Genomic DNA, 15,035 nt, shown 5'->3' on the forward strand with positions numbered 1-15,035 from the left:
TGCTGCGGCTCCAAAATATACTTTAGAAGTTTTTACCGTCCCAAATCTGAGATGTTTGTGGCGATGATTGCACAGCTGAAGAACACGAAAACAAGCCCCAGATGGTCACTTTACATGCTGGACCACATCTCAGAGATGCCGATGTAGCATGTACAGAGCACGAATGGTTGAATCATGCACGGGACGAGCAGCACAACCGTCAATCTAGCTAACACGCTGATGGGTACAGTTGCTGCAACTGGGATGAAAAAATAAAGGGACGTGGTGGTAGCGGCCAATCTTGCTGCGAATGTAACATTTGCAGCCACGCAACGTTCATAATACTTACACGAAGCTTCACGCATAAACCAGGATTGATTATCCTAATCGCAACGTGAGAACGCAGTTAGCCCATCCGGTGTTGATCAATTCACCACCCAACCACAACCAGATTGGGGATCATCAGCTCAAGTGCATGGTCAGGTCAACAAAGATGATGCTAGACCTGGTCTGTGATCTCTGTATTCAACAATGTCCATAGATCCAGTCCAACCAACCATCAGGTTATTTAGTCCTAAACATGAGCTCAAGTTGGAAACCAACCCTTCAGCTAGGTTTCTTTCCACTTAGACAAGTTGACTGAAACCTTGCTTTAAACTTCTACAAGTGGAGATCAGAAGAAAATCACGGTCAAAAATTGTCAAACCACAACTTCAACAGGCGACTGGGCAAATAACCATGATCTCCAGTTTCTACAATTATAGCGCGATAGCCGCACTGCTGCAGCCAGGGCTGAACCAAGCAAAGCCTGCAACCTAATGCTGTTACTATTTCAAGGCACAAAGCTACATCAAATATTCACATCTCTCCCACAATAGACAACTAACTCTAAGCCGTGGCAAGCCTAACCTTTCATTTCGTGATGTAAAACCGGTTATGCGGGGCGCGAGGGTCGGTCATCTTCTTCAAGTCCAGATCCATCCCGTCATCGTACTCCTCTTCCTCTTGTGGCTCCGATGCCTTTCTCTGCCTTTCCCTTGCTTCAGCAGCTTCCAACTGCAGCTTCTTGTGGATGTAGTCATCATACGACATCTCGCACCATTTCTTTGCGTCTCCGACAATCTGTTGGTTGTGGCGTTCGACGTCCCGCTCCAGCCTGGTCTTCTCGGTGTTCTTGGGCTCTCCCCAGTAGTCATAGCGGTACATTGGCTTCTCTGGATCATAGTAATCCTTCCCATAGACCTCTGTCTCGTCTACGTCATATCGCCCAGGCTCCTCAATAGGAAGACCAAGCACTTTCCGACTGCCAACTTAGGAGTTAGTGCCAATGCACTAGGTGTGATGAAAATTGTACAGTTAGCAGACTTACCAGCAGATGTCTCTGATAAGGGCTTCTCTTTCTTCAAATGAACGGCGCCATTGCATCAGATCATACTCATCCATCTCTTTGTTTCGTCGGAGCTTCCCAACTTTGTACTCCTCTCCTCTTTCAGCTGCTTCCTTTTTCAGTTTTTTTATCAGCTGCATTGATCAACTTCAGCATTAAAATTTACAAGTGGTAAATCATTAAAGGAATCTGTTGGGTTATGGAAAAAGAGATACCTGGCGCTCAGCACGAGCAGCATCCAGATCAAGTTCTTTGATGCTTACATTCTAACAAAAGAGGTCAGAACAGGATGTCATTAGGCGATCATCATTTTACTTAAAGCTAATAATCATGCAACTACAATGATCCAAAGATGGTAATCAGGAGCTACACAAGATTACATACCACAACTGTCTTTTTTAGCAGTGTTTCTTTGAAATATCCTTCAGTATATTCAACTCTGTTTACTTCATCGATTGAGGATGCATCAACTGTGGATTCATATGTTGTATCCTTGAATTTATCTGGATTTTGCTCCTCGTAGTCTAAAATCATCTGCTCTGCATTATGCCATTCCCAAAGCTGGAAAAAAGGAGAACTTTTCCTGATGAAACTTTTTGATGTGAATGGAACAAAAAAGGCCAAGCTACAGCAGGATGTAAGACACTAGACATGAGGCATATGGTTGAGATTCTTGGAAAATACCGTTTCAACAAAAGGATGATCTGATACCAAAGGTTCCTTTTCCATATCCTTTAAAGGTTTCTTCCTAGGAATGGGTGGCCGGCCACCTTCACGCTGTCAGTTCATAAAAAGGTTAGATGCACACAAAGTGTTAAACCTAACCAAATAGCAGAAAACTGAACCACAAAAGTAGAAGTTAATTCTCACCCACAGCTGCTCTGGGTTAGTATCCTCCTTACGGTGAAATATTGGTGGAAAGTCAAATCTATTGAATCTGTGGCCAGAAAGAAAATAGGAAAATACCATTCAGTCAATTGGAAATAAACTGAAGCACTGGATACGGCGTTTGGCATTAAAAAATCATACTGCCAGGACTGAACAATTGGGGTTGTAATGGTACTCACATTAGGTGATCAATGTTGGGATATACAAATCGCATTTCAAGTGGAAAGCGGAAACGGTAGGGGTCTCGTTTAGCCTGCAGAGTAATAGGTAGATGTTACCAAGACAGATCTACCTAGGAGGCATAAACTTCCAGAACATGAGTGGCACAGATTGCTCTACATAGGAGAGGAAAGGAAAATAGCAAATAAAACATAACTTTCGGGGGGGGGGGGGGGGGACTGCCAAAACTGCACTTTGGTAGATGAAAAGGTGCATCTGAGATATCCTTTTTCTTTTGCAACAATATTAGAGTATCCACTATTCCTTTACCCTATATTATTGCAACCAGGTATCTTTTGAAACATTATTGAAGAATGAAGATCGTTTACCAGAATCTCCACATAGACTTTCATGCCAGGCTTGATGTGATGTCGGATCCAATACCAGTCATTCCCTTTTATCGGCACCCACCTGAACACATAGTGAGTCGTAAATGTCACACAAGACAAAAATCAGAGTATACAGTTTGCCGGTGGTCTAAAAAAAGAAATCCAGGTTTAGACATAAGACTGTTTCACAAAACTAAGATAAGTGTGTGCCTGTGTGAGGGTCACTCATCACTGATCAGTTGAAGTGCTGATATGTGTTTCGTGTTTTGTGCCAGCTTTCAGGTGAGCGAACAATCAAGTGTGGCTATCCAATGTAGTTCACAAATCAAAACCATGGCATGATAGCAAGAAAACATGACAACAATATATTTGAACACATGCATCAGTAGGTACCATGTTGTGCTACATCAACAGTATAATGGCTTGCATTAGCCTAGAAGAAAGGAGAATCTTCACATTCTGGTTTTCAATGAATTAGGTACACCGTACACAAAGTTCAGAGTTATACAGGACTAGAAGTGCGTACCCCTCATGGACACAGCCAATGTCCACAAAGGCTCCCTGATGGAGGTGAACAGTCGTCACTTGCCCATAACAAATCTGCATGAGGAGCCATCCAGGCATTCATAAAATGGTTAGAATGAGTCTAGAGTTACTGAAGATAAAAACTGCACTAGAGATGTTCGAACATAACCTGTCCAGGATAGTAGAATGGAAGTTCATGCTGCATGAGAGCAAACAATGAAACAATACATCAACAATTACACGAATTGAGAAAATGTATGCACTGAACATTCAAGAGCTAATGAACATACCATATCTTCTCTGTAGTCCTTACCTCGTTTTCTTCTGCCAGGGTAGTAATCCTGATCATACTGCACACAGTGGAAATAGACAAGGTATAACGTTATGTGGTGACATGAGTACATGACATGTTGAGCTTATATCTAATCCAATTGCGTACACAAATAACAACCAAAATTAGCTAAATGGTTTGAAGGATGATCATAAAAAGCTACTCCTAGCCTGTAGAACTAAGCACTAGATGCTGCAATGCTATCAATGAAACTGCAAGATTATACCTGGTAGGATTCCTGCTCCAATCTATCCCGGTTTGCCTCCACCCATTCCTTGTACTGCTTCAGGAACATTTTGTACCTATCAAGCGCCAGATCCTCCGGCGCATCCTCCAGCTTCTCAACGTTCGTCACCCCGGCCGCGGCCGCCGCCTCCATGTCCAGCCGCTCCGACGCCGCCCTGTGCGCCTCCCTTATAAACTCCAGCTCGTCCGGGTCCACCTCCCAGCCGGGCGGCGGCCAGTCCCGCGGCGGCACGAGCCGCAGCGGGAGCCTGCCGGCCCACGTCGTCTCAAGGGGCTCGGGCGTGTCACGCGTCGCGAAGAGGCGCTCGATGTACCCCGGCTCGGCCTCCACCTTCTTCCGGTAGGCCGGCGTGAGCATGCGGAAGGCCTCGAGGGACTCCGGCGACTGGAGCGGCACCTCCTCTCCCTCGTTGAGGCTGTGGCGCGCGAAGGCTACCTCCGGGGTCATGACCTCCTCCCAGGGCGCCCACCCGTGCTCCACCCAGCTCCGGCGGCGGGCAACCTCTTCGGGCTCGGTGTTCTTAATGCTGATCGAGGGGATGACCGGCGGGTCGGCGGCGGGGGTCTCGTCGGGAGGCGAGGGGTTGACGGACGCGGCGAGGCGGCGGGGGCGGGGCCTGAGGAGGGTCCTGGGGCGTAGGCTGGGAAGGGGGAGGTGGTGGTGGAGGAAGGTAGCGGCGGCCGGCGGGGTGGTCGCCATTTTTGGTTGGGTTTTGGGAGCACGGAATGGTCGCCGTGTCGTCACGGGGTTTAAGGGAGACGAGGGCGGGGGAGGATAAGGTGCGGATCCACGAGTCTTGTTTGTCGTCGGAATTGTTAAAATTTCTTTTTTAAGCAAAATTGTTAAAAAAATTTAAGCAAAATTGTTAAATTCTTTCAAATGAAAATTTCTTGAAATCAATTGAACTGGACCAGGAGTGTGTGACAAGGCTATAGATTAGTCTAAGGTGGCAAGGATTTTAGAATAATTAATATATGTTTTTTCGAGTAGTGATTGATTTTGTTCTAGAACAATGGTAACTAGCGATCCAAGTTTTGATCTCTCTATGTAATTAGCAAGATTGATCCAAAATTTATCTAGGGCGAACTATCCGGATTTGAAGCAAGAAAAAGCAAAACAAAATGTACAAATGTTCTGCAGTTATATTTGGACATTTGCTTTTGTTCCAGAAAAATGGTAGGAGTAATTGCTAGCAATGCAAGTTTTGACCTCTCTACGTAATTAGCTAGATTGTCCCAAAACTTATCTAGGTGAACTATCCGGATTTCTGCAGGAAAAAAAGAGGCGTTAAGCTGACGCCTAGACGCGTACAAATGTTCCTCCAAATCCAGCCGTCCACGCTGAAACCACCGGCCAGATCTCGCATATCTTCGTGACCTCCGCTCGCTGGGACGCTGGCTCAGCCTCCGCTACAGTTTGTTTGCTTGCCTTTGCCTCTCTGTCTCGCCGGCTCGCCGCCCAGCCGCTCCGCCGCACGAAAACCTCTTCCCCCATTCTCCTGTTCGCCGCCCGCCGCCCGCCCCTTTCTCTGGAACCTTCTAGAAGCCCTCAGGGCTCCGCGATGGAGCCCAGGAGGCGAGAGCGCCGGGTCATAGCCGTCGCAGGCGCGGCGGCGCTCGTCGCTGTCGGCCTCAACATCGCCTTCTCCGCCGTCGCCGCCCACCGCCGGAGGAAGCGACGAGGTGAGCGCCGCAAAACCCTCGACCCTCGCTGTTGTGTCCCAAGTACTGGGTACGGTCCCTTGTGCAGGTAAACGACACTCGCTTTTGAACTCAAAGCCCATTAGATGCTCCGAAATTGAGCGACCTGCACAGTGGCACAGGGCTGTGCTGTTTTGCTTCAATCTCGTATCAATGTAGCATATGTTGATGGAATTTTGCCTTAACGCGACCCCATTGCTTTGCCCTTTGATTGTTACAATTGCCTAGTGAAATGTAGAATCATGCATTAGTGATACAATTTAAGCAAAACTTTAACTCCTAAGTGAACCTTGAAAAGTTGTTGATGTGTTTTTTTTTTAATTTGAATGGTTAATGTTCTGAATGGTTGCAGAGCTTCCAGGGTTTACTGCTCGAGTCAACTTGTCAGCAGCTGAGATTAAAAGATTAGCTGACCGTATCATCGCTAAGGCGAAGGAAACATATGATTCAGTGGCTGCAGTGCCCCTAGATAAAGTATGTTTGCAACTTGTTGTGCCACGGCATTTTATTCACAGCGCTGTTTTGTGAAATGTAGCTTTTATATGGAAGCTTATGCATGACTTTGGACTTGCGATTTGATCTAGTAGTATTCTAGAGTTCTAATGTTCAGACAACCATATAGTGGTAGGGAAGTACATATATGTTTGCAGTATGCTGGTTCTTAGAAAAATACAATGTGCAATGAGCACATACAACCCTCGAATCTTGAGAATTTCCTAACATTTAAAAATTGTATTTTGCAGGTCAGTTTTGCAAATGTCATTGCACCATTGGCAGAATTAGATGCGCTGCAATTTCCTCTGGTTCAAGCTTGTGTTCTCCCAAGGATGGTATCACCATCTGAGGATGTTCGGAAGGCCAGTGCTGAAGCAGAGAATCGATTGGATTCTCACTTTGTGATGTGCAGGTGCAATGTTGTTACTTATTTGATTATTTCCTATTCATCCACTTGGATGCAACTGTGGGGTAGTGATGTATGTTCCCTAACTTACATTAGTGTAACATTAGGTACTATTGTCAAGTAACATGAAGTGGTAATGTATAGCGCAAAATCATGCACATAGCTTGGCCCTTGGTATCTTTGTTAACCCAACTTACTCGGTCAAGTTAGCATCATTGGCATAACTTCAGTGACCAAGCGGATCGTATTGTTTTGTAAAGGTTATGAAGTAAACACATGTTTAAGTTTATGAAGTAATGTATCATATATAAAGAATGACAATACTTATAGTGCGTGAAATTCCCTTTCTTCTATCTGAGCCAGTGCAATGCTATATAAGAGTCTTACTATTTCCTGCAAGGTGACCAGGCAGCGTGAGGATGTTTATCGCGTCATAAAAGCATTCGCAGTGAAAGGTGAAAGAATAGGTCCTGAAGCAACAAGATTTCTCCAGTGCTTGGTACAGAATTCTTTTGTACATGTAAATTAATATCATGTTCTGACTGACAATTGGTTGTTTGTGCATGTGATGAATTATAGCAATATCATTTTGCTATAATTGTTGTATCCATATTTATTTTGATATTGCTTATGAACATATATCATGTAGGTATAATCTGGTTAGTGACTACTCTCGTTAGGACATGCTTATCTAGTGCATCTTCTCTTGCACTGAATTGTCTTTGCGTCTCAGTACCCTTTCTTTTTGAATTTGAACTTCTGAAATGATCTATTAGCATAAAGGATTGCTGTCTTTTTATAAAAAAAGATTTATGAAAGCTGAAAGCAAACCATAGAATTACTGAAGGATGTGTGATCTGTCTTGCAATTATACTATTTGCAATTTGCTCAAACAATACTTTTCAAATTGCTCTGGCTAATCAGTGTTGTTTTGCTGATTTGTATAATTATGCTTGAACAGGTGAAAGAGTTTGAACGCAATGGAGTAAAACTATCTCAGCACAAGAGAAAAGAAATGGAGAAATTGAAATCTCATATAGATGAATTAAACCTAAAGTATCTCCAAAATCTGAATGATTTCACTAAATTCCTACTTTTAAGCGAGGATGAGCTAGCTGGAATGCCCTTTGAGTTCCTAAAGGTAAGCTAGAGAGTAAGCTTGAATCAAGCATACATTCAAAAGGTACAATAAGCAATCCTTAGAAGGTTGAAATAGTCTTTGCTTACTTTATGCTTGAACTGAAGTTTGAATGAATGAAAAAGACTATGATATTGCTTTCTAATACTCGTTTACTCAAACTCATCAACTCAGGATCTGGAAAAGGCTGATGGGAAGCTGAAGGTTCCATTAAGTAGTTACCACGTTACTCCAATTCTCGAGCACTGCAAGGTCAGTTCCCTTTCTTTGTGCTTATGAGCTCTGACCATTGATTTGAGTATTTGACTTAAAGGGTAAAAGTAGTAATATTGTATGCTGTGGATTACTCAATTCCCCCTCTCCTTTTATTATTTGTTATTGTTATGCTAGGAAGTGTGCTGTTGGCCAGTTGCAATTTATATGTTTCCCATCAAGTTATGTATGACTTGGTGTTAACTAGGTGCATCTTTTTCAAGGTTGGCTCTACCAGGAAGCAGATTGCTGTTGCTTATGGACAGAAAGGTGGGAAGGACAATCTGGGAATCCTAGAAAATTTGGTAACCACAATTTCACATCTGCATCTGTAACTTGCATGCCCTTTTTGTTGCGGATTTCATCTTATTTCACGGCATCTATTACATTTGGTTCTTTGAGTTCCAGTTTAGGCAAGAGCACTGGAACTGACATGTTTTTTTTTGAAAACTGACATGTTGCACTTTCATTTTCTATGTATATTCAGGTTCAGCTAAGACACAAATTTGCTAGACTTCTGGGGTATGGCAACTATGCTGATTTTGCAATTGAACCCAGAATGCCAAGGACGTCAAGGAAGGTTTGTGCTTTTCTGCGAGGAATGCCTGCTTGATTCTTTATTTTTAGCTAAATCTTCCTGGTGAAACACATTCTTCAATATCAAACTTGTTATATTCTTTCAACCCTGATCTAGTCAGCTTGCTGACAAATATTGTTTGCTCAGTTTCACATGGCACTAGGAAAACAATAGATGTCAAAGTCTTTTCTCTTGCAGGTCTTAGAGTTTTTGGAAGAGATGTCGGAACAGTTAAGTGACGTAGCTAATAGAGAGCTCAGCATACTCAAAGACCTTAAGGTTTTAAGAACTCCTTTAGGCTCTGCTAAATTTTCCATTGATCAAACTCTTTTCATTAATAAATCAGATAGTCGCTATTGATTTTCTGATTTCAGATGAAGGAGGAAGGAAATGCTCAGTTCGGCATGGAAGATTTGTTGTACTACGTCAAAAGAGCTGAAGAATTCAAGGTTGATCTTGATATTGGTGAAATTAAAAAATATTTCCCTGTTAGCCTGGTCGTATCTGGAATGTTGAAGATGTATCAGGATCTATTTGGTAAAATGCTAGCCATTAACTAATGCACTACCAACCTCTATTTTTCATAAGGTATGCGCACAGATATATTTTTCTCTAATTTCTTTTTTTCTCCTTTCATGAAGCACTAAGATTTGATGAAATTAAGGATGCTGAGGTTTGGCATGATACAGTTCGTGTCTTTTCTGTTTGGGATGCAAGTTCAAGTGATCTTTTGGGTTATTTTTTTCTCGATATCTTTGCCAGGTTTGTTCTCAATGCATGCTAGCGAAGCTTTAATGATTTTCAAGGTCTCATGATATGATATGCATGTTCAATAGGATACAAATGCCAAAAGTACATTGGTTTTTGTATAAGAAATGCAGTGCAAGTTGCTCTGGCTTCTTTCTCTTTTGCCCTGTTTATCATAATTAACAAAATGTATATTAGGGAATCCAATTCTCCTGGGCCTCAAACTTACATTTCAAGGAGAAATAGCCTCACTGAATCCACAAAAGCCATTAAAGAACACCACATAAGATTCCGATACACATAAAAGAGGGTAATTTTTATTAGCTACCTCTTTTGCTTCACAGGGAAGGAAAGTATGCCCACACTTGCGTTGTGACACTTCAGAATGGATGCTTGTGTTCTAATGGTACACGTAAGGTAACTCGGAAAATCTCATGTATATTGTATAGTGCAATCAGAGTATGAATTTCTTGCTAGAATCACTTTAGTCCGAAGGATTTGCATATTACCTTCTCTTGTAATCTTATAGGCTTCTTATTAAAGCAATTTAGCATATGATCTAATACAATCAAATTGTTAACAGCTCCATTTTTTTTTTACCAAAAAGCTCCAAAGTAATTGTTCTCTCACAAACTCAACATATCTATCTGTGGGAAGTAGCTCTGTATACTGTAATTATTGGCCTGTTGGTGACAGGTTCCGGCTGCTGTGCTACTATCTCAGTGTCCAAAAGAGTTTGATGGGAATTCAGCATTGCTGCGGTTCCCCGAAGTTGTCAGGCTATTCCATGAATTTAGCCACGTGGTATTGATATCAACTTTCTCAAACATATTCTCTTTCAAAAATCTTATAGAACTTTGATGCGTAAAGCTGTCCCTCAATTAAATTTTTTTACAGAAATGCTGCCACACTGGAAAGTTCCCGTCATAATTTTCACAGTAAAACGACTTCTTTTTGAATAGATGCATTGATTTCAATATTCCGCAGGTCCATCACATATCCAACAGAGCCACCTTTTCAAGATTTTCAGCTCTCCGGCTGGAGGGTGACTTTGCTGAAATTCCAAGCCTGCTACTCGAGAACTGGTAGGCATAACTTTTTTCTTCATTTACATGCCAACACTTGTGTTTAATCTGTTGGAAACTGACATTTCTGATATGTAATGCAACCTTGCCATCTCAGGTGCTTTGAGAGCATTTCTCTGAAAATGATGTCCGGCTTCCATCAGGTGGTGCAAATAAATTTAGCATATGATGTTTAATGTGTTGGGATTGTTATCACGCCTTGCATATTTTCAAGAATAAAAGAAAAACAAAGATGTAAGAAAACTGGTAAACAATATGCGGCCATTTTAGAAGATGGAATTATGGAAACAACTCCATGGATAAAAAACAATATTTCCGACCTTGCATGGTGAAGACCTTGTGAATCTGTTGAGACTTGTTTAGGTTAGCACTAAAGAGTTCTCTGTTTTTATCATTGTAGGACATTACAAGATCTGTAACTAGTGAAGCTTGCCAATCTCTGAAAAGGAGGCGTGATTTATTTGCTGGCCTGAAAATGAAACAAGAGATCCTTTTGTGTGAGTCATTTTGCTATCTACCAAATCGAATGGAGTGATTGTATTGTTTCTCAAATGTTATCTAATTCTTAAGTAGTGAGGTTGAGGTCCTGATACAGTTTGACTGACACCTGCCACCTGAATTTGGCTGGCTTTTCATGTCAGCATCACTTCATTCTCTTAATCAATACTTCTTGCCAATAACGGACAGTTTGATTTGTACCCTACTATTAGCTCATGTTTATTAATTAGTAAGAAAAATTCATTCAATGTAGTAACTTACATAGTGTTTTCACTTTTACTAGGCCTTGTTGATCAGATAATACATTCAAGTGAGAATGTGGACATTGATGACTTAATCAAGGAGCTTCATCCCAAGGTACTAATGATAGCACCTTGTTTCACTGTTTATAGTAATGATATCAATTAAGGCAAATGCTCCTTTCCAGGTAATGTTGGGCATACCTTTATTGGAAGGGACCAGTCCAGCTTCATGCTTTCCTCGTATAGCTGTTGGCTACGATGCTGTGTGCTACAGTTACATATGGAGTGAGGTTTGAGCAATATAGATCCTAAGCCCCAAGGCAAAATTGCTTCTGCCACATTTGGAAATCTTAGGAAGCACATCTATTTGAACTATGCAGGTGTTTGCTGCTGACCTCTTTGTATCAAAATTTAAAGATGACTTGCTCAATCAGCATGCAGGATTGCGATTCAGAAATAAGGTAATGACTAATGCTTTCCTAGTTATTCTGTACTGAATTCATTGAATGCACATGTGAATTGTTACAAGACACTTGCATCACTGCAGGTGTTGGCTCCAGGAGGCTCAAAAGATCCCCTGGAGATCATAACCGACTACCTAGGAAGAGAACCATCACTCCAACCTTTTATTCAAAGCAGAACAGGGAACAGTTTGTGAGACATCATGGATTAGAGTTTTTTAAATGTAACCGTTGAAGATCTGGTGACTGTTGAGTTCTTTTATTTTTGCGTGATGATTAACAAGTATGACCTCTGCAATTCTTGTTCCCAACATCATTTGTTTGACCTTCAAGCTTCCATCTCATGCCTGGGAGCACGTGAATTAAGATTGTACAGGACGTTTGAACTTGAGCTTGAACTTCAAGTCTGTTGGTCTAAGCACAGAGCATGCCTTTTTAACAGGTCTTGCTTTAAAGCTTTACAAAATCAAAGTTGACAATTGCATGAAAACTTGGCATGCACACAAATTTCAAACTCAAAGCATTTCTGAGGCTTGCAAAAGAATTACGTGCACACTGATACATATAACACAAAAACCTGATGAAAATGCAAAATATAGCATTCAACAAAAGGGCAAAAAGGCTGCATGTCACTGTAGAGCTGAATGCTTCACAACTGGACCACTGAGAACGATATATCTTTTCTCAAAAAATGGTAACTTCAAGCACCAGTAATTCCATAATACACAGAGGGTACAAAAGGAATGAAAGAATTGAGCTCTACAAGGGGAAGAGCATCGTTTTGAGTACGTTCTACAACTTTGCACACTACATTTCTTTGATAAAAATCACCAAAGGACTCAGTACTCACATTAAGCTAACTGGTTACTCAGACTATAATCCAGCATCCCTTTGACCACCAGTTGAAAAAAGAACATATTGATGCTTCCCCGTAAAGAGTCTATTTCACATGCGTGATCTTTGCTACAACTAATACGAGAACTCATGCCCTCTGAGGGATATGTATTTCTTCATCCAAATGGCAATGTCCTCAGCACAGGCCTGGGCCTGTGGCGTCTTTAGGAACACATCCAGGGTTGCAAACTCATGAACTGTATCCTTGTAGTCGAGAACTGGTGAGTCGACATTAACCTTGCGGAGTTCCTCAGAGTAAGCAATTGCTCGATCTCTCATCCAGTCATGCTCAGCAATGACTGTCAAGGTCGGCGGCATGCACTTCAGTGGTGGGCCTCCTCTTCCAGGAGCCAGAGGGTTGGCCGCAGGGTGGTCTAGGTTGAACTCTTTCTCTGACAAAAATAATTTCCAAGCAAGTATGCATGTGGACTTGTCATAGAAATATGAATTAGCAAGCCTTATTTCCGAGTGTGTCGGAACACTCCCTATGAAGAAGGGATACATCAGAACTTGTGCAACAACCTTAATCGGGTCAAATAGCTTGCTATCTTCTACCGTCTTCCGAGTGACATAATCGGCAATATTGGCACCACAACTTGCACCAAGCAGAACACATCTGCACCAAGAAAAGGATACAGGGTATGGTTAAACTCCAATAATACCAGAATACAACAGTTACAGTTAGCACAAACGGAACTAAAACAGCCAACTGGATAAGGTAGCTTGCATGACTGAGATGACTAAGGCATGTAGTCAGTTTATTAAGGGTTTAACTCTCAGGTAGGTGAGATGAAGATGGTACATTGGCATGACACATGAACAATCATTTACAAGATAACAGTAACATAGGGAAACTGGAAAAGTGAATTCTAAATCTGATTCAGAGAATGCAGAATTTAAGGGATATGCTTACTCAAGTGAAGCACCCTATGATGAAATGCAAGACTTAACTGGTGTCGAAGTTCTAATTGCGTGAGCGCAAAAACTGAACCGGTGTTAGTATGCTTCGCCATGGCAGTTATCTACTCAATATGTAGCTTTGAAATGAATAAAACTTTGCACCAAAAAGATGCTCACAAGACAATTTTATAAATAAAAGGCCCTCAAACATGCCAAGAAAAGATTAAAAGGGCTTTACCCTCATAGGTATCCCAACATTTTTTTTTTTTTTTTTTGGGGGGGGGGGGGGGGGGGTGGGGGTAATGATGAACTTATACTTGCAATTTCAGAGCTGCCTCTTATTTATTTGGGGAACTCCATTCTACTATGTACCTTTGTACCCCATCAGGCTTCACACTAGAAGATAACAGCTAAGGCGCATGCAAATGGTGTGATATAGCATAATCGCATATGACATGTTGACCAAGCTTAACTGTCAACCATTACAAATTAAAATTTTGTCAAGGGACGTGAATGGTCGTGTTTGTTGAATTGGTAAACGAGCATAGATGACACACTAACTGCATAACATTCAAGCCATACAATTTAAAATTCTTACCCAGAATTCTTGGGCTCTCCCACTCATTGTCATTTTGGCATCGCAATTTTCATGTTCCCTACCCTTACCCAATGTAGAAGAGTGCAGCACAGCTATTAACATGGTAATGATGAACTTATATTTGCAATTTCAGAGCTGCCTCTTATTTATTATTCAGGGAACTCCATTCTACTATGTACCTTTGTACCCCATCAGGCTTCACACAAAAAGATAGCAGCTAAGGCGCATGCAAATGGTGTGATATAGCATAACCGCATATGACATGTTGACCAAGCTTAACTGTCAACCATTAGAAATTAAAATGTTGTCAATGAACTTGAATGAGCAAGTTTGTTGAACTGGTAAACGAGCATAGATGACACAATGTAGAAGAGTACAGCACAGCTATTAACAGGGGGATTAGTACACTTTTTTTTACCTTGCAGGATCACCATGTGCAGCAATCCACGGCTCAACAGTGGACGCACCGAATGTGTCCACACCACTCCCGACCTTGCTCATCATGGCGAGATTCGCCTGCTTGGCGATCCACTTGAGCACCTTGACCCCCGTCCTCAAACGCGGCGGGGTACCGGCTCTCGGGCGCGAGCCTGTACCCCACCGCCACGACGATGGCGTCGCAGAGCTTGGCCACCCTCCTGCAGAAGGCGTCGTTTGCCGCGGCGCTGCTGCTCCCAGTGACGAACCCGCCGCCGTGGAACTGCACGACGATGGGCAGCCTCCGCCGCGCCGACGCCGGGGCGCGCGGCGAGGAGACGGCGTGCGGGAGGTACCCGCGGTACGGCGCGCCGTTGGAGGCGGGGGCCGGGGTTGGGTCGCTGGCGCGGCGCGGGTGGGCGAGGAGGTGCGCGTGGTGGGACGGCGGCGGGAGCGTGGGGAGGAAGATGCGGACGGAGAGCGAGGAGTTGGGGTCGATGTGGAGGTCCTTGGAGGCGACGCCGTCGGCGGCGGAGAAGACCGGGTTCGCGGGCGCGGTGGCCTCGTCGGGGCGGCAGGAGACCCCGAAGGCGGCCGCGGCGGGGTCAGGGTCGGCGGCCCCGGCGGCGGCGGCGAGGGACTGGAGGCGGTGGCGGAGCCAGAGCTTGAAGAAGACGCTGTAGATCTTCACGCCGACGCTCGGCATGGCTCGCCGTCAGC

General features: G+C 43.2%; 3 protein-coding genes across 3 annotated transcripts; 1 reads left to right on the plus strand and 2 right to left on the minus strand.

Moving 5' to 3' along the window:
* Window positions 1-614: 614 nt before the first annotated feature.
* LOC101785544 (protein PLASTID TRANSCRIPTIONALLY ACTIVE 10) lies at window positions 615-4,658 on the minus strand. The gene is made up of 12 exons (XM_004970896.3): window positions 3,885-4,658; window positions 3,618-3,677; window positions 3,497-3,526; window positions 3,329-3,402; window positions 2,803-2,884; window positions 2,434-2,507; window positions 2,237-2,303; window positions 2,051-2,143; window positions 1,751-1,927; window positions 1,582-1,632; window positions 1,349-1,500; window positions 615-1,282 (listed from the first exon to the last, which is right to left on the minus strand). Exons 1-12 carry the CDS (start codon window positions 4,602-4,604, stop codon window positions 892-894), a joined length of 1,971 nt encoding a protein of 656 aa, XP_004970953.1. The 5' UTR covers window positions 4,605-4,658; the 3' UTR covers window positions 615-891.
* Window positions 4,659-5,294: 636 nt separating this feature from the next.
* On the plus strand, window positions 5,295-11,945 carry LOC101785951 (probable thimet oligopeptidase). Its single transcript, XM_004970897.3, has 20 exons — window positions 5,295-5,587; window positions 5,958-6,079; window positions 6,349-6,512; window positions 6,915-7,005; window positions 7,468-7,647; window positions 7,819-7,896; window positions 8,121-8,201; window positions 8,384-8,476; window positions 8,672-8,752; window positions 8,848-9,010; window positions 9,115-9,235; window positions 9,565-9,637; window positions 9,917-10,024; window positions 10,208-10,305; window positions 10,403-10,448; window positions 10,706-10,802; window positions 11,087-11,160; window positions 11,231-11,335; window positions 11,426-11,506; window positions 11,593-11,945. The coding sequence occupies exons 1-20, from the start codon at window positions 5,467-5,469 to the stop codon at window positions 11,701-11,703; spliced, it is 2,088 nt and encodes a 695-aa protein (XP_004970954.1). The 5' UTR covers window positions 5,295-5,466; the 3' UTR covers window positions 11,704-11,945.
* A 216-nt stretch (window positions 11,946-12,161) lies between these two features.
* Window positions 12,162-15,029, minus strand: LOC101786363 (probable carboxylesterase 16). The gene is given in 3 exon segments (XM_012845754.2): window positions 12,162-13,016; window positions 14,317-14,447; window positions 14,449-15,029. Coding segments are annotated over 3 exon segments (1,245 nt in total). The 5' UTR covers window positions 15,022-15,029; the 3' UTR covers window positions 12,162-12,475.
* Window positions 15,030-15,035: the final 6 nt, after the last annotated feature.

This window comes from Setaria italica, chromosome V (assembly GCF_000263155.2).
Source record: "Setaria italica strain Yugu1 chromosome V, Setaria_italica_v2.0, whole genome shotgun sequence".
Lineage (NCBI taxonomy): Eukaryota > Viridiplantae > Streptophyta > Magnoliopsida > Poales > Poaceae > Setaria > Setaria italica.

What these genes read in the sequence shown, in the direction of transcription:
- LOC101785544 (XM_004970896.3), bottom strand. Translation starts at nt 4,604, where the DNA reads ATGGCGACCACCCCGCCGGCCGCCGCTACCTTCCTCCACCACCACCTC. An exon ending in CTGCTCGTGCTGAGCGCCAG is followed by an intron (nt 1,501 to 1,581) that starts GTATCTCTTTTT and finishes TGATCAATGCAG; the next exon opens with CTGATAAAAAAACTGAAAAA. An exon ending in CTTATCAGAGACATCTGCTG is followed by an intron (nt 1,283 to 1,348) that starts GTAAGTCTGCTA and finishes CTAAGTTGGCAG; the next exon opens with TCGGAAAGTGCTTGGTCTTC.
- LOC101785951 (XM_004970897.3), top strand. Translation starts at nt 5,467, where the DNA reads ATGGAGCCCAGGAGGCGAGAGCGCCGGGTCATAGCCGTCGCAGGCGCG. An exon ending in CTGCAGTGCCCCTAGATAAA is followed by an intron (nt 6,080 to 6,348) that starts GTATGTTTGCAA and finishes TGTATTTTGCAG; the next exon opens with GTCAGTTTTGCAAATGTCAT. An exon ending in TGGGAATCCTAGAAAATTTG is followed by an intron (nt 8,202 to 8,383) that starts GTAACCACAATT and finishes ATGTATATTCAG; the next exon opens with GTTCAGCTAAGACACAAATT.